We start from the raw sequence: 26000 nt of genomic DNA on the forward strand, positions 1-26000 counted from the left end.
GTTTCACATTCATCAGGAATGTGAAGGTCAGGGAGTGCACCCAACCAAATACTAAGGTCAAAAACTAGTTGTAAGCCATAGGATTGAGAGGTTTCCTGTAGGAAGCAGATGACTAAAAAGTTAAAAAGAGGTAGAAAATTGATTATGAAAATAAATCGACAAGAAATATAAGAATAAAGAGCAAGAGCTTTGACAGGCATATAAGGGAGAAGCTGAAGTGATTGTGAGACCCATTCAGGGTATAACTGGGAAATTAATAACAAGGAGCAAGGAAGTTTTAAAATATTTTACAGTGGTTGTCACAATAAGCATCCCAATGGCAACAGATAAGCGAGATGCTAATAGGAGGAAAGCTCTTACAACAGTCTGGATCGGGGAGTCAAAAGTATTTGACAAACTAACGGGGTTAAAAGCAGACAACTCACCAGGACCTGCTGGCCTGCATCAAAAGTTTTAAAGGCAGTGGCTGGAGAGATTGTGGGGGCAGTGGTTGAATTCTTCCAGAACTCTCTGGATTTCGAGAGGGTTCCGGTAGTTTTGAAAACTGTAAATATAATGTCCCTGTTCAAGAATGGAGGGAGACAAAGAGCAGGAATAGGCTAGTTAGCCTAATATCTGCCATTGGGAAAATACCAGAGTTCATTACTAAGGAATAAATAGCAGGACATTTAGGAAAGATTTACACAAGCAAATTCAGTATAGAGGGATCTGGATGTTCTTGTGCTTGAAACACAATAAGTTTACACGTAGCTACAGCAAGCAATTAAGTCAAATGGAATTTTGCTGTTTTTAGATAGGAGTTTGGAGTTTAAAGCATGGAAATCTTGTTACAACTGTAGAGGTTTTGGTGAGGTCAAATTTAGAGCACTGTGTACAGTTTTGAGTTTAAAAAAGTATGCTAGCGTTGGAGCTGTTTTAAAGAGATACACTAGGCTGATTTGTACGATGAAGGGGTTGACTTATTTCGAATAACTAAATGGGTTAGGCTTTTATTCATTAGAGTGTAGAAGAATCAAAGACATTTTTTTTGAAATGTGCAAGATTCGTATGGGAGTTGATTGTTTAGATGTTGAGAAGATATTTCTACTGTGGAGTGTTTACATTTAAAACTGATGTGCAAAAAAATTTCTTCTCCGAGGGAATGTCTTGAATTCTCCACCTCAGACAGTTGCAGAGGCTAGATCACTGAAAATATTTAAAGAGAAGCTGGACAGACTTTTGAAATATTGAGAGTTGAGGCCTATTGCAAATCAGCCATGAACTTATTGAGAGCAAGGGCGACTTGAATCATAGAATCCTTACAGTGCGGAAACAGGCCCTTCGACCCAACAAGTTTAAACCGACCCTTCAAAGAAAAGTGCACCCAGGCCCATTCCCATACTATCCCATATTTACCCCTGACTAATGCACCTAACCTACATATTCCTGAACACAATAGGCAATTTAGCATGGCTAATTCATCTAACCTGCACATCTTTGGATTGTGGGAGGAAACCAGAGCAAACCCAGGGAGAATGTGCAAACTCCACACAAACAGTTGCCCAAGACTGGAATCGAACCAGGTCCTTGGCACTGCAAGGCAGCAGAGCTAACCACTGAGCTACCATGCCATCCTGACGGCTGAATGGCCTACTGCTGCTTCTGTTTCTCCTGTTTTGTTGAACGGTGGAACATGTTTGAGGGACCATATTGCATACCTCTCTACCTATATCAAAATACTCTGAGTGTAGTAAAAGTATTGAAACAATTGGCTTAATATGAAGTAGTTGTTGGTCTGAACCTTAGGATCAGGTTGTTCTATAAATCTGTAGTCAGGGGGGATAGATTCTTCAGTCTCTCCAACAAGCTCAGGCTTCTTCTTGGAATGATCAGTTTCCTGAAAATATGAAAACATGTTTCAAAAACAATCAAATTCACAAAAATATTGAAACGTTAAATTCCTCCCTCCCCAAAAAAAAACAAAGACATTTCTAGGTAAAACCACCTGAATGAAACCAATATTTTGGTAATTATTTCACTTCACTCTAAAGTGGGTATAGATCTACAATTATTGATATCAGTTGACACCAACTGCTCTGAATAGAGCTTTACCTAGAAATCATGACCTGAGGAGCTCAAATCAATGAGACTTGGTGGTCAAATGTCTACCCCATATTTAGCATCTGGAACTTCCCTTTCCTCTCCAAAGTCCTTGACCGTGTTGTGAATTCCAAAAATTGTGATCAGTTTTGCTGAACTTCATTTATGAATGTGTGATCTGGTTCTGCTTCTGTTCCTGTATCAAATGAAGTTTACCCAAAGATTCAACTCTCTGTGGTTGTTATCATTATTTACTAGCCTTCCTTGAACTCTTTGGAACTTTTGACATGTTTGAACAGCCTCCTCCTCAAATGCATTATTCAGCTCCAGTTGAACTACCACTGGCCTTGTCATCTCAGTAATAGCCTTTCTTGTCTCCTCCAACCTTCTCCTCCATCCCTGTCCTGTCATTAATGGTTGTGCTTTCAGTGATTTTTTTCAGGGAGCTAATGGGGGCCCTCTTGTCCCATTGTTCTAGAGGTGTGTAATAACATCTCTGAACAAGAAAATGTGTCAGGGAGCAAATGGCATCATGACAACGTAATTGCTGGTAATCCAAAAACTCAGCTAATTTGCTTGGGACTGAGAGCTGGTGAAATCTGAATTCAGTTCATAATTTTTAAGGTAGTTTTGATATTGATCATGAAAATGATTGTTGTTAAAACTTATCATGTTTACCAATGTGAATGAAGGGAATGTGTCATCCATATGTGGTCTGGCCTACATGTAACTCCAGACCCACACCCTGGTTGTCTCTTAAATGCCCTGTGAATTGGCTCTAACAAGTTGCTCAGTTTAAGAGAAATTAGGGATGGGCAAAAAATAACAACACCATCTCATTAGAGACTAAAAAAATGCTCTGGTGTTCCCCCTCTAGATGATGCTTACTCTTTAACTCCCTGCACTCCAGTAAGCAATTGTTTGACTGAGCTTTTATCACCAGTCCCACTAGCTCCTGATGGATATTGTCTCCAGTTATTTTATTGCATCTGTGTGTAGCAATTCTGGATATTTTTCTACATTGAAGGTGCTATAAAAATGCACATTTTATTGCATTTTAGGAAACTTAGAAATGTTACAATACTAACAATCAAACCAGCAAGATTCTTACAATGTAAAAATAAGGTAACAGGGCTACCTATATTGAAAATAGAACCAGCCTGTGACACTGTTGATGTCCTGGATGGAGGTTTGCTCGCTAAGCTGGAAGGTTTGTTTTCAGACATTTTGTTACCATACTAGGTAACATCATCAGTGAGCCTCTGGATGAAGGCTTCAACCAGATGCTCACTGATGATGTTACCTAATGTGGTGACGAAACATCTGAAAATGAACCTTCCAGCTCATTGAGCAAACCTACATCCAGAACCTCAACATGAGCTACAAATCTTCTCAAAATTCGCTATTAATGTAACTGATCTCACTGGACTGTAACAGCCTGACCCTACCTACATTGTCAATTAACTGTAGCCAGAAACTGATCAAAATGCGATCCAGTAACAGTAATCTTATTCACAGATGGAAAACCTCAGGAAAGAAATTAAATCCATACCTTCACAGCTGGGCCAGTGTATTTGGGACCTGAATTGTCTGGGGCTTCAGATGGAAGAGTTTCAGCAAGCATCCCAAATGGATCTTCACCCTTTAAAGACAAATAAATATATATTTCTTTGAATTTCAGCTCAATCTCACCTGAAATAGATTCTGACAGCAGTGAAGTAAGTTGCTAAAGGTTTTAGTCTGCCTGCAAATAAATGAAGCAGCCTCCTTATATCGACATGAAATTCTGCAATAACGTTGCAAAGCTAAACAATTTCAGCCCCATTCACTCTGCCAATGTAGTTAGAGGTAAAACCATGGTTCTGAGAGCTGGTCTGATTCTCAAAACTAATGTCACTAAGAAGTGATTTGTACATGAAGAGCAGCTTGGCACTGTATCAACAAACTGTAGGGATACGGGATGAGGAGATATCGTAACTGGTGATAGCCTGACTAAATGGATTCCACTGTAAAGATCTCAATATGACAGTTAAAGATGATATTAGTTGCAGATGGTGGTGGTGAGGAGTATAAACGGAGAGTGTAGGATAAGTAAGTGTTTTAAAATCCTAATATGACATGTATGCAGCTGTCAGCATTCTTCTAACAATGGACATCCCATGTTCCATCTTGGACAGATAGAACAGTTAACTATTGTATCTTAAATCAGGGTTCTCCTGATAGTGGAGCCTTAACTGAATTTTACTTTAATAGTTGTCAGTCACATTTATTGGGAAAACTAGCAGCAAAATGGAGGTGAAAACTGCTGGCCCCTGAAGGTGACAGCTTTTCACATCACTAGGCAACTCGAAGGATCATGGGTGTTGCTCCCTCAGAGAAAAAAACAACTTCTGCCAAACGTAATTTCTCTCTTGCCTCCAGACATAATCGCCAATAACATCCCTAAAAGCCCTGATCTTTAACCCACAGCTAATCTGCCAAAACATGGAAGAAGTCTGGCAGATGGCGTATAATGCAGGAAAATGTGAAGTTATTCACTTTGACAAGAAGAATACAAAGACGCTACTTAATGAAAACTAATTCTGAGGTATAGACAAATCGAGTAAGATTGTTATTCTTCAGTTATATTGGTGAGACCGCATCTGGAATAATGTACAGCATTGGTTTATTTATTGAAGGAAGGGTGTAAACGCATCAGAGGTGGTTCAGAAAACATTTCCTGGATTGATGTCGAGAATGAACCTAGTGTTGTCTTATGAGGAAAGCTTGGACAGACTGGGATTGCTTTCAATGGAGTTTAAAGTGTAAAGGCTGGTTCAATGGGAGTTTGTAAGATCCTAAACGGTCTTGATAGGGGTGGGAGAGGAACATGGGAAGGATGTTTTCTCTTATGAGTGAGTCCAAATTAAGAGGCATTATTTAAAAATTAGGGACCATACATTTCAGGACTGAAATGAGGACAATTTCTCCCTCAGAGGGATGTGAGACTTTGGGACTCTGCCTCCAAAGTATTGGAGGTGGAGTTGTCAAATTATTTTAAAGCAGAGGTGAATAGATTTTTATTAGACAATAGGATCAAACATTATCAGAAATAATTGGAAATGTGGAATTCAAAATACAAACAGATCAGCCATGACCTTATTGAAATGTAGAGCAGGCCCTAGGAGCTAAATAACATACCCATGCTAACAACTGATATGTTCATAAGTATAATCACTCCCTGCAGTGCCTAGCGTCCCACTTCCTAAGTCTTGAGCTGCAACCTTCAATCACTTCCTGATTGGATTCTTAGAGCTGCTGGGAATGGCTTCTGCCAATGTTTTATCTGCTCAGCAAGCCACCAGCTTGTTTGTTTAGTCAGCTGCTAGATGGGAAAAGAGCCAAAATAAACTACAATGTGGTCCTACTGTTACACTCTGCAGGACCTCTGTGTATCCAACAGACACCCCACTACCCACTTAGTATCAGGGCTATTGCTTGCTGAGATTCATTATCCTACCTCTGACGAGGAAATTATCACATCGTATTCTACCCCGTTCAAGGGGTAGATCAATGTGTGAGGAATACTCAAAATCATAATGGGAGAATTTGGGAGTGCAAACACAGCAGACATTAACTGAAGGTCAATGAAAAGCAGGGCCCTCAAACTGTGTATGTTTTGCATGGGGTCTATCAGTATCTGGTCCCAAACGACAATGTATCCTTTTACTGACTCAATATCTATTTAGATTTGAACCTTTTCTCTAGAAATAAGAAAGTAACCATTGTAAACAGAAAATCCTTTGTTCCATAGTGTATTTTGTCATTTACCTTCGTACCACCCTGACTTGCAGAAACAGGGGCAGCTTTCGAAGCTTTCACAGGTGCCTTTATAAGAAAAGGAAATATCAACTGTTAATTATCTTCACTTGTTCATTCAGACAGTTCACCCACTGTTGGATTTATAGGTTGGAGAGTGGGGCCAGTAAAATCCCCTTGGGAGCTTACCTGCCCTCAGCCAGCTCAGTTTTAAAGGGAATTTGGGACAAGGAATGAGCATAGCCTAAGGTGGCCCACCCATACACAACCCTCAGGCCTTCCCTAGGTTGGCCCCAGCATGAAACCCTGAATCTGCATGTCCTATGTGTTCTGGCACTTTGCTGCACATCGCCTTGATCTCTGCCTCTCATCATATCACTGTCTAATGGTCGATAAACAACTGCAAACAGCATCGTGCATCTTTTGCTGTTCCTTAGTTCTATCTTACTTACCTTAGCTCTACCTTCTCCTTAGTTTCCACTCCAATTAGCCTTACCAAAATCTTTCATGACTATTGCTGTACTATTGTCTTTCTATCCTCTTTTCACAATTCCCTGCACTTGTAAAGGATCCTATGGGGCTGTAACTTTAAGTCAAGTTCTTGTGGTTGTAAGATCAGAATAATTGTGGCATTGAGAGCTAAGGAGTTTTGACTGAATGAACTCCTTTTAATTCAATGAGCAAGCTTACGTGAACACATGCTGATATTATCTCAGCCAAAATAGAACAAGCAAATCCAATTTTCTAAAATGCCACATGTACAGCCCACAGTCATACAGAGAATTGGGGAGAAACAGAGTCATTCAACAAGCAAAGTATGAAGGACTGAAATCAGGTCGGGATTAGAATCTCTGGTACTTCTCCTTATGATCCGGTCATAAAAGGAACAAGAAATGAGAGGTCACTGATTTGCAAAACAATTGATGGTGATGTGAGAAAAAGATTTTTCACAAAGTTGTTCATTCGTTTATGGAATGCACTATCTGGGAATATGGTGGAGGCAAGTTCAACTGAGGCATTCCAGAGTGCATCAGATGGTTGTTTGGTTAGAAATAACATGCAAGGGTATGGGGCAAAAGGCATGAGATTGGCAGCAGGTAATGATGCTCATTTGAAGGCCGGTCTAGGCATGGTGGGCTGAATGGCCTCCTTCTATGACATAACAATTCTGTGGTTCCAGAAAGTGTTTGGATTTTGTATTAATCCAAGATCAAATTAAACAGCCATGAGATGAGCTGCAGACTCAACTTCCTTGTTTGAACTAGCTGAATAGGGATCTCTTGCCTGGTTACAGCACCTGTTGTGTAAGTCCTTCATGAGGAAGCAGGTGATAACAGGTGATATTGTGATTCAGCAGTGATTCTCAGGAATGCTACATTGCTGTGGTGAGCACTCAGGCTCCTTCTGACTTCAAACGTTTTGCATTGTCTCTTCCTGGCAGTGTCCACTTACTGGTCAGTATCTTATACTCAGAAAAATGAAGGAAAGGGCTGTCCACTTTCTCAGACAGAACTCATTACATATCTTAGACCTCTTGTGGTATTTATACGGATGGTTGCACAGCACACCTGAATACTGGCCCCAAACTACTCCAGCATGAATGTTTTTAACAGTTGGTAATAGAAGCTACCCTATCTTAGATGACAGAAGAGAGAAGCTAAATGGCTTCTTCCTGTTCCTAAGTTCCATACCTGTTTCAGTGAAGGTGGTGGAGCTGCACAGTGAGAAGTTGGAGCTGAGCATTTTGAAATTGTAGCTGGCGAGCTTTGGACAAAGTCTGCGGACAGTGACTCCAGGACATCATCTTCTGACATAGACTGGTGATAGCAATACAATAAATGTACTTATCTATCTCAATAATATTTCAAGAACACAAATATAAAGGACTCATTTCTCAATGTTGAACCACATTGGCCAGAGTGACCTACTCCTAATTCATAAGCAAGTTGACAAAAACTTAACACTTAGCATTGGCTGTTTAAGCTCATAATTTTCCATTCCCTCCCCTTAGGTTCTCATATTATCACATTTTCCAGTGGAAAGAATGGGAAATAATAGGAATGGTTTTCTCACTACACAAATTGTGTTCTTTCATTTCTGACACTATTTATGTTCCAAGCTTCTGCTCTGTCCAAACGAGGAAGGCTCCACACACAGTCACTACTCTCAGACTTTCCAGAACATAGAGTAAGTAACTGTGGGCTTGCGGAATGGTTGGCATATCACTGCTAATTCTGACACTGGTATCAAGTCAAGTTCATCGTCAAACAAATGCCAACCTCTCCCTTTCATACAATAAGATCATAAATGTCCCCATATATTGTGGAATAGAATCCTGAAAAATGTTACAGCAAAAAATAAAATTCTCCTTCACGAAAAACACAGTGTGATTTTTAGTTTCTCTGTTACCTTTGGTTTTGCTCCTGGACCAGTAGAGGAAGAGGCAATTTTACCTTTGTCCTGTTCCAAAGAAAATCAAATTCATTTTAGAGTATCAAAATTATTTATAATGGAAGGCCACTGGTAAAGCAACATTAGAACTTTAATAAAATGCTTCAGCATGTTAAAAAGAATTGAATTAAGAGGAAATGTAATGTATGCACATTATTGTAGATTTAATTTGATCAAAAACTAAATAATCACAGAATTTAATTAAAATATACCTGGATCAACAGTGAAGGACACTGATGTGTACTGACATCAGTTTAAGAATAGTTAGTAATTTAATCTTTTGGCAATTTACTGCCAAATTCAATGTGACCTATGATTTCAGGACATTTCTATGGTAAGCCCACAAGTACAGAAGTGCAGCTTTGCAGTTAAAAGCTATGGCTAGGCATTCTGGCCATAGTCACATAGAACATAGAACATTACAGTGCAGTACAGGCTCTTTGGCCGTCGATGTTGCGTCAACTTGTGAAAATAATCTGATGCTCATCTAATTCACACCGTTCCATTATTATCCACATGTATGTCCAATGTCCATTTAAATGCACTTAATGTCTACGAGTCTACTACTGTTGCAGGCAGGCCATTCCACACCCCTACTACTCTCTCAGTGAAGAAACTACACCTAATATCTGTCCTAAATCTATCACCCCTCAATTTAAAGAAATGTCCCCTCATGTTAGCCTTCACCATCTGAGGAAAAAGGCTCTCAATGTCCACCCTATCTAACCCTCTGACTACCTTGTACATCTCGATTAACTCACCTCTCAACCTTCTTCTCTCCATCGAAAACAGCCTCGATTCCCTCAGCCTTTCCTCATAAGACCTCCCTTCCGTATCATTTACATCCTCATAAATCTCCTCTGAACCCTTTCCAAAGCTTCCACATCCTTCCAATAATGTGGTGACCAGAACTACACGTAATACTCCAGGTGTGGCCTTACCAGTGTCTTGTACAGCTGAAGCATGACCTCGTGGCTTCGAAACTCAGTTCCCCTACCAATAAATGTCAACACACCATATGCCTTCTTAACAACCATATAAACCTAGGTGGCATTTATGCACCTGGACACCAAGATCTCCCTATTCATCTACACTGCCAAGCATTTTACGATTAAGCCAGTACTCTGCATTCCTGGTATTTCTTCCGAAGTGAAGTAGCTCACACTTTTCCGCATTAAACTCCATTTCCCACTTCTCAGCCCAGCTCTGCATCTTATCTATGTCTCTCTGTAACCCACAACATCCTTCGGCATTATCCACAACTCTGCCTACCTTACTGTCATCCGCACATTTACTAACTTATCCTTGCACACCCACATCCAGATCACTTATGAAAATGACAAACAGCAATGGCCCCAAAACAAACCACTGGTAACTGAACTCCAGGATGAACATTTCCCACCAACTACCACCCTCGGTCTTTCAGTTAGCCAATTTCTGATCCAAACCGCTAAATCACCCTCAATCCCGAAACTCCGTATTTTGTGCAATAGCGTACCATGTGGAACCTTATCAAACGCTTACTGAAGTCTACATACACCACATAAACCGCTTTACCTTCATTCACCTGTTTTGTCACCTTCTCGAAGAACTCAATAAGCTTAGTGAGGCACGACCTATCCTTCACAAAACCGTGTTGACTATCCTAATCAAATTATTCCTTTTCAGATGATTATAAATCCTATCTCTTATAACCTTTTCCAACACCTTACCCACAACCAAAGTAAGGCTCACCGGCCTATAATTACTAGGGTTGTCCCGACTCCCCTTCTTAAACAAGGGAACAACATTTGCAATCCTCCAGTCTTCTGGCACTACTCCTGTCGACAATGATGATATAAAGTTCGAAGCCAAAGGCTCTGCAATCTCCTCGCTGGCTTCCCAGAGAATCCAAAGATAAATCCCATCCAGCCCAGGGGTCTGATCTATTTTCAGATCTTCCAAAATTGCAAAATCTCCTCTTTGTTAACCACAATCCCATCTAATCTAGTTGCCTGGATGTCAACATTCTCACTAACATTGCCCTTCTCTAATGTGAATAGTGACAAAAAGTATCCATTAAGAGTTTCCCTATGTCCTCAGATTCCACACACAACTTCACATTACTATCCTTGATTGGCTCTAATCTTACTCTAGTCATTCTTTTCTTCCTGATATACCTATAGAAGGCCTTAGGGTTTTCCTTGATCCTATCCACCAACAACTTATCATGTCCCCTCCTGGCTCTTCTTAGCCTTCTCTTTAGATCTTTTCTGTCTAACTTATAACTCTCCAGCTCCCTATCTGAGCCTTCATGCCTCATCCTCATGTAAGCCTTCTTCCTCCTCTTGACAAGAGCTTCAACTTCTTTCAGTAAACAATGGATCTTCTCTCAACAACTAGCTTCCTGCCTGATAGGTATATACCTATCAAGGACCTGCAGTAGCTGTTCCTTGAATGAGCTCCACATTTCAACTGTGTCCATCCCCTGCAGTTTCCTTCCCCATCCCATGCATCCTAAATCTTGCCTAATTGCCTCATAGTTGCATTTCCCTGAGTTATACCTCTTTCTCTGTGATATATATCTATCCCTGCCCATTGTAATTGCAAACATAAACAAATTATGGTCACTATTGCCCAAGTGCTCATGTCCCTCCAAATCTAACACCTGGCAGGGTTCATTCCCAAAAACCCAATATGGCATCGCCCCTTGTTGGCCTGTCTACATACTGTGTCAGAAGATCCTCCGGCAGACACTGAACAAAAAATGACCCATCTAAACTACTTGAACTACAGTATTCCCAATCAATATTGGGCAAGTTAAAATTCCCATAACAACTACCCTGTTACTCTCGCTGCTATCGAGAATCACCTTTGCAATCCTTTCCTCTACATCCTTGGAACAATTCCGAGGCCTATAGAAAACTCCCAACAGGGTGACCTCTCCTTTCCTGTTTCTAACCTCAGCCCAAACTAACTCAGTGGATAAGTCCTCAAACGTTCTCTCAGCTGTTGTAGTGACAATGCCACACCTCCCCCCACCACCACTTTTTTACCATCTTCTCTGTTCTTGCTGAAACATCTAAATCCCGGAATCTGCAACAACCATTCCTGTCCCTCCTCTAGCCATGTCTCTGAAATGGCCACAACATCAAAATCCCAGGTACAAACCCATCTGCAAGTTCACCCACCTTATTCCAGATGCTCCTGGCATCGAAGTACACACGTTTCAAACCAACATCCTGATTGCAGGTGCCCTCTCGCGACCTTGTAAACCTATCCTTGACCTCACTACCCTCAATCTCCAGTACACTGGAACTACAATTCAGGTTCCCACCCCCCCCCGCTGCATTAGTTTAAATCCTCTCAAAACGCATTAGCAAATTTCCCCCCCAGGATATTGGTACCCCTCTGGTTCAGGTGAAGACCATCCTGTTTGTAGAGGTCCCACATTCCCCAAAGAGACCTCCAATTATCCAGGAATCCAAAACCCTCCCTCCTGCACCGTCCCTGCAGCTATATGTTCAACATTGCGCTCTCTCAGTTCCTTGCTGCACTAGCATGTGGCACGGGCAACAAACCAGAGATAACAACTTTGTTTGTTCTAGCTCTTAGCTTCCATTCTAGCTCCCTGAATTTCTGCCTTAGATCCCCACCTTTCTTCCTACCTATGTCGTTGGTGCTTTTGTGGACCACGACTTGGGGTTGCTCCCCTCCCCCTCAAGGATCCTGAAAACACAATCCTCAATATCACGAACACTGGCACCTGGGAGGTAACAAACCAATCAAGAGTCTCTCTCATTCCCACAAAACCTCCTATCTATCCCCCTAACTATGGAGTCCCCAATGCCTAAAGCTCTGTTCCTCTTCTGCCTTCCTTTCTGAGCAAAAAAGAGACAGACTCTGTGCCAGAGACCTGTACCCCATTGCTTACCCCTGGTAAGTAACCCCCCCACCCCACCCTCCCCAACCCCCAACTGTATACTTGTTGAGGGGAAGCACCACAGGAGATCTCTGCACTGCCTGCTGGTTCCCTTTCCTACCCCTGACAGTAACCCATCTACCTTCTTCACGTGGCTGTGGAGTAACTACCTCCCTGTAACTCCTATCAATAATCCCTCCGCCTCCTGAATAATCTGAAGTTCATCCAGCTTCAGTTCCCTAACGGTTCTCGAGGAGCTGGAGTTGGGTGCACTTCCCACAAATGAAGTCAGCAGGGGCAGTAGAGGTGACCCTAACCTCCCACATACTGTGGGAGGAACATTCAACTGCCCTAACCTCCATTCCCACTACTCTAAATTCCCAAACAGACAGCTGAAAAAAATGAAACATGAAAGAAAACACTTACCACCTTACCAACTGATGCACATAACTTTTTTGGTTAGAGGAGGAGGATGAGCGGGAGACACTACCCAAGTAGTGTTTTGGATAAAGCAACCACCCAAATATGTAACCTCATGACCAGCCTCCTGCTCAACACTCCTGCACTTCCTGTTGCTGGAACAACATCTTGAACTCGGACGATAAGATCAATTATTAGTTTGGAACAAACCTTCGGATCAGGTTGTTCTTTAAATCTGTAATCGGGGGGTATGGATCCTTCCGTTTCTCCCACTCGCTCAGCTTTCTTCTTAGTAACATCTGCTTCCTGGAAACGTGGGAAATAAAATTCACAAAATATTAAGATTCAATAACAATAAACTGTTATTCTGTAAATTCTGTAAATTCTGTAAAATAATTCATGGAACTAAATAAAAACATTGAGGTAATTAACTAATTGCTCAAAGGAGAAAGGTTTTGGTATATTGATACCAGTTGACACAGGTCGCTATAAACAGGGCTATACCTGTTGTTCATAATAACAGGTAACCCTGTAGATTGAATGAGATGGGCACCTGACTAAACAAAGGTAACACTTATGCATTTCGATAAATTTAACTGCAAAGTTAAATGCCCTGCTTCACAACAATGTACTAATTCTTTCCCATTTCAATCAGGTCGGTTTTTAAGTCATGAAGAATCAGACAGATTCTGTCAGTGTTCGAGAGTACTGGTGATGGCTTAGAGATTCATATACATTGGAAAACTGTCTTGTAAGCGCATAAAAAGGAATAAAGCACTGGGAAGAGTACTTTGTATCCAGGTATACTTTTTATAATAAAGAATACTGCAATTACAAATCTATGAGCTTCAAAATAGCCAGACAAGTCAGATGGAAACTATCCTTAGTCCCCTGCAGAATCTGTCACCACCCATCAGCATCCTCTCAGACATCCCACAACAGTTCCCCTCTCGTCAAATAGTTCCTGCTTCAAAGACTATGTTTTAAAGCTCATTTGTAACTTTTCAGAAGCTTGCTTAAGGCAATCACTACCTTGTCAAAAGCATTCCAAAATGTTTATTTGTTTCACCTCATTTGGTTTGTTTTTGCAGCTTGGGGAATTTATAGTGGCACTTCTGGAGGTTTACCAATTTTCTTAGAATTAAGTCCCTAAACCCCTCCTCCTCCTTCACTGCAGGGGCATCACTGGGCCTAAAGCACTCATGTAACTCCTCTGGACCCTTAGCCAGCCAGCAGTCTAGAGCAGATTCAATGAAAGGCTAAATACACAAAGCTAATAACTGGTATATGTTCATTTTGACAACTATGTTCCTATTGGAAACTTGCCTTCTCATTGTCAATTTCACACCAGGTTAACTTTAGTATCCGTCTCCAGTAAAATTTAAGGACGTCAAAATGAACCCTGGCACAGGGCATCCTCAAAGTCACCCCAGGCCCTCGCCTTCAAATTCCTCTGGGAAAATCAACTTTTCAAACAAGGTTTTGATAACTCCCCCAGATTACTCATCCATTGCCCTACTGTCTTTGCTTCATTATGCATGCATGAAATGTTTTGCACGATTCTAATATGTTTAAGGCAGTCTGTAAAGAGGAGTTAATATTAACTTAAGCCTTTCAGGGCAACTGGAGAAGCATCTCTGGAGAACAGGCAGTTTCTTAATATGTTACAGCAAGCATTAACTTTACCATGAGACAGATATAACAATAGATTGGGAACAGCATATGTGCTACCAACAACCCTTGTAGGATTTATATTAGCATCAAGAAAATAACCAATATATGAGGCAGTAAAATGAAATTTTTTAAGATTGAAAGTATCAGGAGGTAAACTGATATGCACCTTCACTTCAGGGCCAGTGTATTTGGGAGCAGAATCTGGTGCTTCTGACGGTAATGTTTCTGCCAGAAGGTCAAATGGATCTTCACCCTTCAAAGGCAAAAAATACTGTTATACATTTACTGACAGCTATCAATGGAAACATATTCTGACAGCAGCGAAACATTTACTGAAAACAGAAATCAAATAAGTACTCCTTACACATAATGTGTAATTTCCAAACACAGGATAATTTTAGCTTTCAACTTTAAACACCAATGAAAGGCTAAATACACAAAGCTAATAACTGGTATATGTTTGTTTGAATGAATAGAATGAATAGAATTGTTAGAACCAATAATCCTTAAACAGGTCAACAATAAAAATCCTTCATTAAAAATATGCCCTTTGTCCTGTAATTTGTTACATTTTACTTTATTAACAATGTTGAACGTTGGGATGATGGTCATGTTCTGGAGTCCAGCCCCATATTATGATGAGGACTATGCTTTCAAATTTGAAGCAGTCTCAAAAGTAAGTGTAATTGATCATTGACTAACTGAATGCACTGAGCCAGTACAACAGTCTCAACCTCTTAAAGTTACAAACTAATAACAATCTTTTTTTTCCAAAATTGTCCGTTTCCATATTTGCCATTGAATTATCTAAGGGCTGCAACATTCTTAGCAATGGGCTCTCGGTGGAGGACTTTACAATCCCCTGAGAGACTGTGCGCTTGAAGGCAGGAACGGCTCATAAAAATAGGCTGCTTGCTGCCTTCCCTCCTGCCTCTCACAGTCTTCCCTTTTATAGAGGGTAGTAGGAGGATTGGATAGACCATGTATCCTGGTGACCATTTAGGGACCACTTAACTTCCTCCACCATTGTTTCACTCTCACGATGGGGATTGCACTGAAGCAGATAGCCTAGTGACTCTTCTGGGTGGAATGGTTTTGGGTACTGGGGAATGCAATCTCTTCCCTCAAGGTCTTCCCCCACGGCCCATGTAAAATCCAGCCTTCTGACACAAATAGATACTCAAACAGAAGCTTTGAGGAAGTGGGAACAGGATTAGACATAGAAACATAGCAAATTCATGCAGGACTCGGCCCTTTAAGCCTGCACCACCATTCAGTAATATCAGGGCTGATCATGCAATCTCAGTATCCTATTCCCACCCTCTCCCCATACCCTTTGATCCCTTTAGCTGCAAGGGCCTCGCCCAGCTCCCTCTTGAATATATCTAATGAACTGACCCCAACAGCTTCCTGAGGTAGAGTATTCCACAGGTTCACAACTCTGAATGGCTTACTCCTTATTCCTAGACTGTGACTCTTAGTTCTGCACTTCCCCAACATCAGGAACATTCTTCCTGCATCTAGCCTGCATAGTCCCACCAGGACTTTACGTTTCTATGAGATCTTCCTTCATTCTTCTAAATTCCAGTCAGTACAGGCCCAGTAGATCCAGTCTTTCCTGAAATGTCAGTCCTGCCATCCCAGGAATTAGTCTGGTAGACCTTTGCTGGAATCCCTCAATAGCAAGAGTGTATTTCCTCAGAGTAGGAGACCAAAACTACATACAATACTCAAGGTATGATCTTGGAAGAGCTGACAGCAATAAACGTATGCAGAAAAACAATGTGGAGAAGCTCCAATGGGGTTTCCTGATGCACAGGAACATCTAGATTGCAAGCCCAGTCCCAATGCTCATCATCATTTAATTCATGGTGATCCTAAATATGGTAGTATTTCATTAAACTCCACTGCACAGTCCTATCCTAATGTCATGAATGAGGGATGCAACTGGATAAGCCACTCGTTTTAGGTTACCAGGGAACCAATATTTCAGTTATTTAGTCTAAACAGGTACATGAAGTCTTATTGTAGAGACACTAGCACCTGTCTGTCTCATGCAAACCTGGTGCCCTCTTGCAAGTTCCGAGAGCCCATTGCTAAGAATATTGCAGCCCTTAGATATTTCAGCGCAGGAGGGTAATGATAACTAAGTTTCTAGCAGTCATAATCAAAACAATCAATGTAATGGTGCCAAGTGAATTAGTGAGATTCTTTGAGATTATACATTGCTTTTGGATAATTTCTCCCAAAAGTGGCACAGGGACAGGAATAGCAGAAGGATGCAATCGAGAGAACACTGGAGCAGGTCATACCATCACAGGAGAGAAGTCATTGCCGGTGATGCGCAGCATAAATATGAAGAGATGTAATTTTTGAAAAGACAAAACATCTTACAAGTGACATGACAGAGAGAGACTGTTAATGGTTGTGGCTTAGAATGCACAGAAGTCACAACAGATGGGAACAGGTAAACTCTCAAATTTCTTTGGTTTGTAAGGAGCTGATGAGCTCTCATACCAAACAAGAGCAGAGAAATTGGTGTCATGCCAGAAAACAGTAGAAAATAGGCATCCTGAAGGCATTGAGCTCCAAAATCAAAGACTTAATGGATATGGGGCATGGGTTTCATCTGCAAATGTAGCTGCTTGCAGATATAAGGTGGGTACCCTGATGAAGCTTACAGGTCTCAATACCAAACTAACCCATACGTCACTCCTGGAGTTTGGGAACCATAAGAGAGTTGAGCCCATGTAAGTGGAAATCCCATTTATCTGCTAGAATCAGGTGGAACATTCCAACCAATGAAGTTAACTTTAAATTTAAATCCACTTAAGTTTAAAGTTATCCAGCTGATTGGCAACCTCCAATGGTTCCTTAAAATAATATTGGCTGGGTCCCTGGAGATCTAGACAAATACAATAGAGTCTGCAGTGGTCAAGGTACACTCTGTTTATGCCATCTTTGGAACTGGAGTCCAAAATTGGCACGGAGTCCCTGAATAATATAGTGAAGGTACCAAAACATCAGTTTCAGAAAAATATCCAGGATATTTAGAAATTACTGCTTTCCGATCTGACAGTTAGTTGGTGCAGTTCTAGTGAAGTGTGATTAGGAGGAAATGACACCAAATTTACAAAAGCTAATTTTTCTCCCCAAAAGATTAGGTTTTGACTTAGTCTGTAATTGAGACTGTACTCTAACAGCATGTTTCAATCATAAGCAGAAATTTCTACATATCCCACTTTTTCTTTTGTCATTTACCTTAGTATCACCTTGACTTGCAGACACTGAGGCAGCTGTTGAAGCTTTCAGAGGTACCTTTGAAAAACGGAAATACAAACATTACTTCAATTTTGCTTATTTCTATTCAACTGCTTGAGATTTTGATCATTTAATTTCACTCTCCTTTTGAATAAGACTTCAAATATGATATTAAATCAATTGCAAATGTAAACAAAAGCAAATAAAGCAGATTTCAGAAGCAAAATCCTTAAAAAATCTGTTAAATTTAAGGTAATGTTTTAACTGCTGAGAGAGCATAGCATAGTGAGAGAAATAAGCATGCAATTATAAGTGCACTGCTGTGCATCTTCTGCAGTGAACTATCAATGCTGCTTGAATAAAATGAAGGGAAAGCCATTCCTTATTAATGTTTGGCCTCAGAAATGCCGAAGAGAAGAGAATGGGATAGAGGATAACCCAAAGTAATCATATATGTTGGCAAGAGAGTTAAAAACAGCAGTCAATGGAAAAAATAGGTTGCAAAAAGATAAAAAGAGCTGATGACGTTTTATTGCATAAAGTCAATACCTAAATTACACATTCACTGATTGCTCTTGTGGTTAACTGTGACCAAATCAGAATGCAAAGATTAGGGATAATCAGCATGGGAAATCATGTCTCATGAATTTATTTGAGTTTTTGAAGAAGTAACAAAGGGGATTAACATGAGCAGAGCGGTGGATGTGATCTATATGGACTTCAGTAAGGCGTTCAACAAGGTTCCTCATCAGAGACCAGTTAGCAAGGATAGATCTCATGGAATACAGGGAGAATTAGCCATTTGGATATGGAACTAGCTTGAAGGTAGAAGATAGAGGGTTGTGGTGGAGGGTTGCTTTTCAGACTGGAGGCCTGTGACCAGCCGTGTGCCACAAGAATCGGTGCTGGGTCCTCTACTTTTTGTTATTTACATAAATGATTTTGATGTGTACACAGGAGGTACAGTTAGTAAGTTTGCATATGACACCAAAATTGGAGGTGTAGTGGACAGCGAAGAAGGTTACCTCAGATTACAACGGGATCTTGACCAGATGGGCCAATGGGCTGAGGAGTGGTAGATGGAGTTTAATTTAGATATATGCGAGGTGCTGCATTTTGGAAAAGCAAATCTTAGCAGGACTTATACACTTAATGGAAAGATCCTGGGGCGTGTTACTGAACAAAGAGACCTTGGAGTGCAGGTTCGTAGTTTCTTAAAAGTGGAGTCGCAGGTAGTTAGGATAGTGAAGAAGGCGTTTGGTATGCTTTTCTTTAATGATCAGAGTATTGAGTACAGGAGTTGGCAGGTCATTGGTTTGGCCACTTTTGGAATATTGTGTGCAATTCTTTGTCTCCTTCCTATTAGAAGCATGTTGTGAAACTTGAAAGGGTTCAGAAAAGATTTACAAGGATGTTGCCAGGGTTGGAGGATTTGAACTATAGGGAGAGAGTGAATAGGCTGGGCTGTTTTCCCTGGAGCCTTGGAGGCTGAGGGGTGACCTTATAGAGGTTTATAAAATCATGAGGGTCATGGATAGGATAAATAGACAAGGACTTTTCCCTGGGTTGGGAATGTCCAGAACGAGAGGGTATAGATTTAGGGTGAGAGGGGAAAGATGTAAAAGGGATCTAAGGGGCAACTTTTTCATGCAGAGTGTAGTGCATGTATGGAATGAGCTGCCAGAGGAAATGGTAGAGACTGGTACAATTAAAGCATTTAAAAGGATGTGGATGGGTATATGAATAGGAAGGGTTACGGGGGATATGGGCCAGGTGTTGGCAGGTGGGACTACATTAGCTTAGGAAAATTGGTCGGCATGGACTAGTTTGACCGAAGGGTCTGTTTCCGTGCTGTATACCTCTATGACTCTATAAATCTAGAAACAGGGAGTGGTCCTAAGAGTATGTGACCTACTCCAGCTACAGTCTCTGATAATCAAAGATAGTTGTCATACCTCCTTTGGCACATCGTGTGGAACTGCTGAGTGCGAGGTTGCAGCTGAGCATTTTGAAATTGGAGCTTGGGAGCTCAGGCCAAAGTCTGCTGACAGAGAATCCAGGGCGTCACCTTCTGTGGCACACTGCAATATCAATATAATAAATGCAGTTAATTTAGCTCATCGAATGTACAAATCACAAAGAATCCTCAACAGGTAACATAGATTAATTAATGGTCATCGACCACAGAATTTCCCCTTTTGGATTTTTAGGTTCTGAGATATCATGTTACCCAGTGAGAATGGCAAGGTGAATTCTAACAATCCCACATTTGAACATAGAAGAGAGTGCCTGACAATCTCTTATTTCTGACCTTTTGCGGGATTCAGTTAAGCCTGAACCTTCTGTTTCCACAAAATCCCACTGCAGACGTTGGAAGTCATAATTAGAAACAGTGAGAATACACAAATATACAGTAAAGTTAACACAGCACGTTAGCATCTCTATACAAAGGTTGAATAATGCCATTTTATCCAAATAAAACCAAATTTAATCACTAAATTTACAAGATCTAGAATCTGGCACTTGTAAAAGAAAAACAATGGCTAAAACAATATTTAAAAATACCTTTATTCTGATAATTAAAGAAAGATGAACAAAGTGCTTCAATGGGAACAGTCATAAGAGAAATGATTTAATGGTGAGCCAAATTTAATTTTCTCATGTTGATTTTCTCCATGTTCCAAGTACTTGCACATTCTTTTTATTCTTTCAGATAACATTGTGAAGGATGACAACACTAATCATTTTTGTTTTAGTGGGTATGGGGGCCCTCCAATAACTACAATATCAGTACTGATCTTAAGTGATATCCTGTATAAAAACATCAAGCACTACCTTTATCTTATCAACAGAATAATTCTCATATCTAATGGAATGGTGACTCGAACATTTTAATGTTGAGAACCAAATGCCCTGACAAGAACAAACAAAAAAATCAAGCTTTACCTTTTCTGATTCCTTTGGTTTTGCTCCTGGACCAGCAGAGGAAGAGGATCCTTTACTTTTATCCTTTTATAAGAAACAAGGTAATAGCATAATAGGTTAATGAATGGAGAATATTGGTGTAGATTGCTATTAATTTTAATTTATCTGCAATTTTTGGTATTCCATGTTCAATTACTTGTGATGCATGATATCAGAATCATTTCTACTATTGAAAATGTACATAATTGCTTCATGAAATATTGATCCTGATTTTCTGATGGCCAGCTAGCCATTTCAGAAGCATCGATGGAAGCTGTACATAGGAACCACAAAACCATAAGATATATGAGCAGAATTAGGCCTTCTGGCTTATCGAATCTGCTGCACCATTCTATGACAGTTGATAGATTTCTCATCTCCATTCTCCTGCCTTCTTCCCATAAGCCTTGATCCCTTTATTAATCCATTTGATACTACCAGCAAAACTAACGTCATATACAAGATACTGTGCAAAAACTGTAAAAAACACTACATTGGACAAACTAGCAGGAAATTTGCCACCAGGATACATGAACACCATCTAGCCACCAAAAGACATGACCCACTGTCATTAGTTTCCAAACATACAGACAAAGAAGGACACCACTTTGACTGGGACACCACAGACACTCTAGGACAAGCAAAACAAAGATACACACGAGAATTCTTAGAGGCATGGCATTCTAACCAGAACTCCATCAATAAACACAGCAATTTAGATCCTATCTACCTTCCCTTGAAAAGAAAAATAAAGAACAAGAATTGAAATCACCCATTTTAAATAAGTGGGTGACTTATAAATAGAGAGGTGGGACACAACACCAGTGCTTCACCAGAGACTCTCATTGATGATATTTCCTGGTCATGGTGACAAAATGTCTGAAAACAAACCTTCCAGCTCAGTGAGCTAACTTACACAATTATCATCAACCTGAGCTACAAATCTTCTCAAAAATCGCTAATTAAGAATCTGTCCCTGTCTTAAAGACAATCAATGGCTTGGCACCTTGCAAAATCCCCATCATAGCAGACCCCAAATGAATTGTTCAGGAAAATGAAGATTGAGCCTGGATGATTCTCCTGTATTTTGAAGGTACTCATGTACACTGAAGAATTCAGAGGATTCCACCACACCAAGACTAGACTTCACCAGGCACCTTTGGCAATCTGCATGGGATTGCTATACATCAGAAAATCCAGTCAATTATATTCATGATCTCCGCAATCTCTATTCACTTTATATCATTGTAGAAATTTGTATGGAACTTCTACACATGGACATTATTTTGAAAATGCAAGGTGATTGAAACAATTATTGGCCTAGTTCAAATTGCTTGTTGAACTGAACCTTATGATCGGGTTGTTCTTTAAATCTGTAATCAGGGGGAATAGATTCTTCAGTTTCTCCCATTCGTTCAGCCTTCTTCTTCTTAGCATCTGATTCCTGAAAATATAGTAATTAAATCTTAATTAAATAGTAAGGTTCAACTTTCATGTAAAATGCTTCAGTAAAGTGATTGACTTGAGTTGGATGAATTAAATCATGTTTAGGAAACTATTGTAAAAACACCGTGTTAAAAAACATGTATAGACTTTGGGTTCAATGGTGATGAACAGGGGCTTATACTCAGTGTACAGTCCATTACTATCTAATTCACGTCAGTGTCGACACAGGTATCACCATTACACGTGAGGACACCTCTCACCATGCACGTGGTAGGTACTCATGTGACTCAGCCAATGCTGTCTCTCTCATACGCTACAGGCAAGGATGCCCTTAGGCTTGGTACACTGGCGAGACTGAACAGCCACTATGACAACACGTGAATGGACACCGTGCAATGAGCACCAGGCAGGAGTGTCCCCCCCCAGTTGGGGAACACTTCAGCGGTCTGGGACATTCGGCCTTGGAACTTAGTGTGACTGCCCTCCAAGGCAGACTTCGGGACAGGCAACAATGCAAAGTGGCTGAGCAGAGGCTGATAGCCAAGTTCAGTACCAATGGGGATGGCCTCAACTGGGACCTTGGGTTCAAATCACACTACAGGTGACTCCACTGCACTATACATTCTCTCTCAACACACACATTCCTACACACTCACGCAGACCCTCTCTCATGCATGATCTCTCTCCCATATGCACACACTTGCACCCCCCCCCACCCCGCACGCACCCTCTCACAGGCATATCCTACATCATACTTACGAACATACTTGACCAAGCTTACACACTCACATACACACACACACTCTTTCACATGCACTCACACACACATATAAATTTATGGGGTGGATCTGTACTTGCAGAATTACATTTTATTTTGGTCAAAAACTGCACAAATCCATGTAATATTCTGTAAGTCCCACTTTTGAAATACAACGGACTCAACATTGGGACAGACTTCATTTCACACCTTGAATACATTGTCTGAGTTAAGGTAACACCAATTGTTAGACAAACTGAAGCCACCTTGAGAATGCAATTGAAAGGAGTTCTCGAATTTACATATTAAAGAGCCTAAACCAGCATATCGCATCCTAAAAGATGCAAGACTTAACCTAAGTTTGTTTAATATATCATTACAACTTCCTGACACTGTAACCCTTTTGCTATAAGTTCTGTGACTTCTGTTCCTGCTTCACAACCACCTGATGAAGAGGCAGCATCACGAAAGCTAGTGCTTCCAAATACACCTGTTGGACTATAACCTGGTGTTGTATGATTTTTAACTTTGTGCATGCCAGTCCAACACCGGCACCTCCAAATCGTATCTAATTCTATGAACGCAACCAACTCTAATAACTGAACTGAGGCATTGGTGCTAAGTCCTGTCAATAGTGATGACATTTGACTAGACTCTGTAGAGTAAGAAGAACTTGTAATTTCCTTAAAATATCTGTGGAATCTGTCATTGGTTTTGTGAACATTTGGAAAGGACTTTTAAGAGTGTGCATTAGTTATAAATGAATCAGTTGTAACTTTCTTGAATAATAAGAAACATTGATCTGAGAGACCTGTAAGCTTTACCAGTAGGAATGAAATTAATATATGAATTTCATTATCACAAGGAGGAGTGCATAGATGTTTATTAATCTGTGAAATATTACATTTAATAAAGCCATTCCAAAAGGAATTGCTTTTTATCATTAAGTTTATTGCTGGGATGATGGCTCTTGATATATGTGTTACACAATCTTGCCAACGCAGAACTGCTCCTGGTTCTCTGCACTGCTGATCAATCTCCAACTGGTTACTCAGTAGCACTTCTTTTTAAGGAGACATTACAGAACCACAAAAGCAGTGATCCTCATTTTTAACAAAACATGCTGAAGAAATACTAAAAGCTGATATCACCAATGGTGATGTAGCCTTGTCATTGACATAAAGAAACGTGGGGCGGAATTTTAAGTGCCATCACCCCTCATGGAGAGCGTGGAGGAGGAGGAAGTGGGAGGTGCCAAAGTTCCCTTGCCAAATCTTATGCTATGGCAAGGAAGTGCCCATTGCCTATCCATTGCACTGAGATTTTACCAGCACCTAGATATATTGTGGGCAGCCTGCCCACCCTTGGATCAGTTGACACATGGCAATGTTGCCAAATAAACACTGGCAGCTTGGTTTTGGGCTCAATAGGCTGATTTTAGCATAGTTAGCTATCCGATGACTAAAATCCAGTCCTGCTTTCCAGCACTGGCAGAGATGACACTGACATTTTAACCAAATGGTGGAGTAACTAGGAGACACTGAGGAGAGATCAGAGTTGGTAAAAATAGTAAGGAATGGTGCTGGAAAAGGCACAGCAGGTCAGGCAGCATCGTAGGAGCAAGAGTGTCGATATTTCAGGCAGGACCCTTCTTCAGGGCTCAGGTTATGCCTGAAATGTCGACTCTTGCTCTTCGGATGCTGCCTGACCTGCTGTGCCTTTCCCCGTGCCGTGCTTTATCAACACCAATTGGTGGTGTCACTGCTTCTGTGAAATATTCCATCTATAGAGTCATAATGGTATAGAAGATGACCATTTGGCACCATTATTTCATACTGGCCCTTTGTCGAACAGTCCAATCAGTTCCATTCCCCCATTTTATACATAAAGCTCTGCAATTTTATTTTCCCCTCAACTGTTCACCAATTTTCTTCTGAAGTCATTTGTCCTCTGCTTCCACCATGCTCGTAATCATTTGGTAGATTCCAAACTTTGCATTACAGAAAATCCATTGCAAAGTCAAAATGGCGAATTTTATAGAACAAAGAGTGAGGATAACTTGAATATTCTTGGAAGAACCAGGAGCATTGATTCACTATTTTCTTACTTACATATAGGAAACTCCTATGACTGCATCATATATCCATCTTAACAAACAGAAAGACTTTCTGCTTACCACCTTATTTAAAGGATACACATCAAAAGATCCAACATAACTAAAATAAGGGGTGAAAATATAGAATTGTGGGAGCAAAGCAAGGGTGGAAAATTAATTAGTTTGCTCTTCTAACATGCAGATAAAGTCAACAACTACAACAAATACACTTATGGTGCATTAAAATGAAAATTATTTAAAGATGGAAAACATATCAGGAGGGAGAAATTTCTTTTTTACCTTCACTTCAGGACCAGTGTATTTTGGAGCGGAATTGTCCGGTGCTTCTGATGGAAGTGTCCCAGCAAGCAGGTCAAATGGATCCTCATCCTTTAAAAACAAAAGGCATATTATCACTTTTTGATCAATTTAAATAAAGTATATCTAGACCGCTAACTACTTCAAGCAGTGCTTACACCACCATGGAGTGAAAATGTGGATCTCACTACTCCAAGTTATAGTTCAGGACTCTAATACTGATGCCTTTTAGGGTTCATTAGACAATCCTAGAAGCTGGACATGTAATACAGAGGTGTCTACTAGTGATCCACATAGTGATCCAGATACAGTGACGTAACTCCTTGACCCCACTGTTGGTTTGCAGGTGGGGAGGTTGGAAACATTCCCTGGCACTCTAGTCAATCTTTCACTTAATCCTAATTTATCTGCAATTTTATAAGGTCTGGGAGAAGCCTAAGCTATCTCCCTGCCTGCATCTCAATGGAGGTCCTTAAGTTATTATGTCTATAATTGCTGGCTAGTTAAAGGGGCTTTCTGCCTCGCCTTTCTATCTCAGGCGACAGAAGCAACACGGACATCTACTACAAAACGACCGACTCCCACAGCTACCTGGACTACACCTCCTCCCACCCTGCCCCCTGTAAAAACGCCATCCCATTCTCCCAATTCCTTCGTCTCCGCCACATCTGCTCCCAGGAGGACCAGTTCCAAAAACGTACAACCCAGATGGCCTCCTTCTTCAAGGACCGCAATTTCCCCCCCGACATAGTCGACGATGCCCTCCACCGCATCTCTTCCACTTCCCGCTCCTCCACCCTTGAGCCCCGCCCCTCCACCCGCCACCAGGAAGAACC

General features: G+C 40.8%; 1 protein-coding gene across 6 annotated transcripts in view; it reads right to left on the minus strand.

Annotated features, from left to right (window-relative positions):
• The window catches only part of cast (calpastatin), a 209275-nt gene that overhangs the window by 14563 nt on the left and 168712 nt on the right, over positions 1 to 26000 (minus strand). For all 6 annotated transcript variants that reach the window (XM_043709700.1, XM_043709705.1, XM_043709732.1 and 3 more), the window contains 12 exons: positions 25147 to 25236; positions 21897 to 21992; positions 20531 to 20593; positions 19540 to 19665; positions 17585 to 17641; positions 14490 to 14576; positions 12860 to 12955; positions 8287 to 8337; positions 7569 to 7694; positions 5890 to 5946; positions 3632 to 3721; positions 1781 to 1876 (listed from right to left, as the gene is read on the minus strand). In XM_043709700.1, coding sequence (XP_043565635.1) covers positions 1781 to 1876; positions 3632 to 3721; positions 5890 to 5946; positions 7569 to 7694; positions 8287 to 8337; positions 12860 to 12955; positions 14490 to 14576; positions 17585 to 17641; positions 19540 to 19665; positions 20531 to 20593; positions 21897 to 21992; positions 25147 to 25236 — 1035 coding nt within the window. The remainder of the gene's footprint in view (positions 1 to 1780; positions 1877 to 3631; positions 3722 to 5889; positions 5947 to 7568; positions 7695 to 8286; positions 8338 to 12859; positions 12956 to 14489; positions 14577 to 17584; positions 17642 to 19539; positions 19666 to 20530; positions 20594 to 21896; positions 21993 to 25146; positions 25237 to 26000) is intronic.

The sequence above is a fragment of the Chiloscyllium plagiosum genome, chromosome 2 (assembly GCF_004010195.1).
Source record: "Chiloscyllium plagiosum isolate BGI_BamShark_2017 chromosome 2, ASM401019v2, whole genome shotgun sequence".
Taxonomy (NCBI): Eukaryota; Metazoa; Chordata; class Chondrichthyes; order Orectolobiformes; family Hemiscylliidae; genus Chiloscyllium; species Chiloscyllium plagiosum.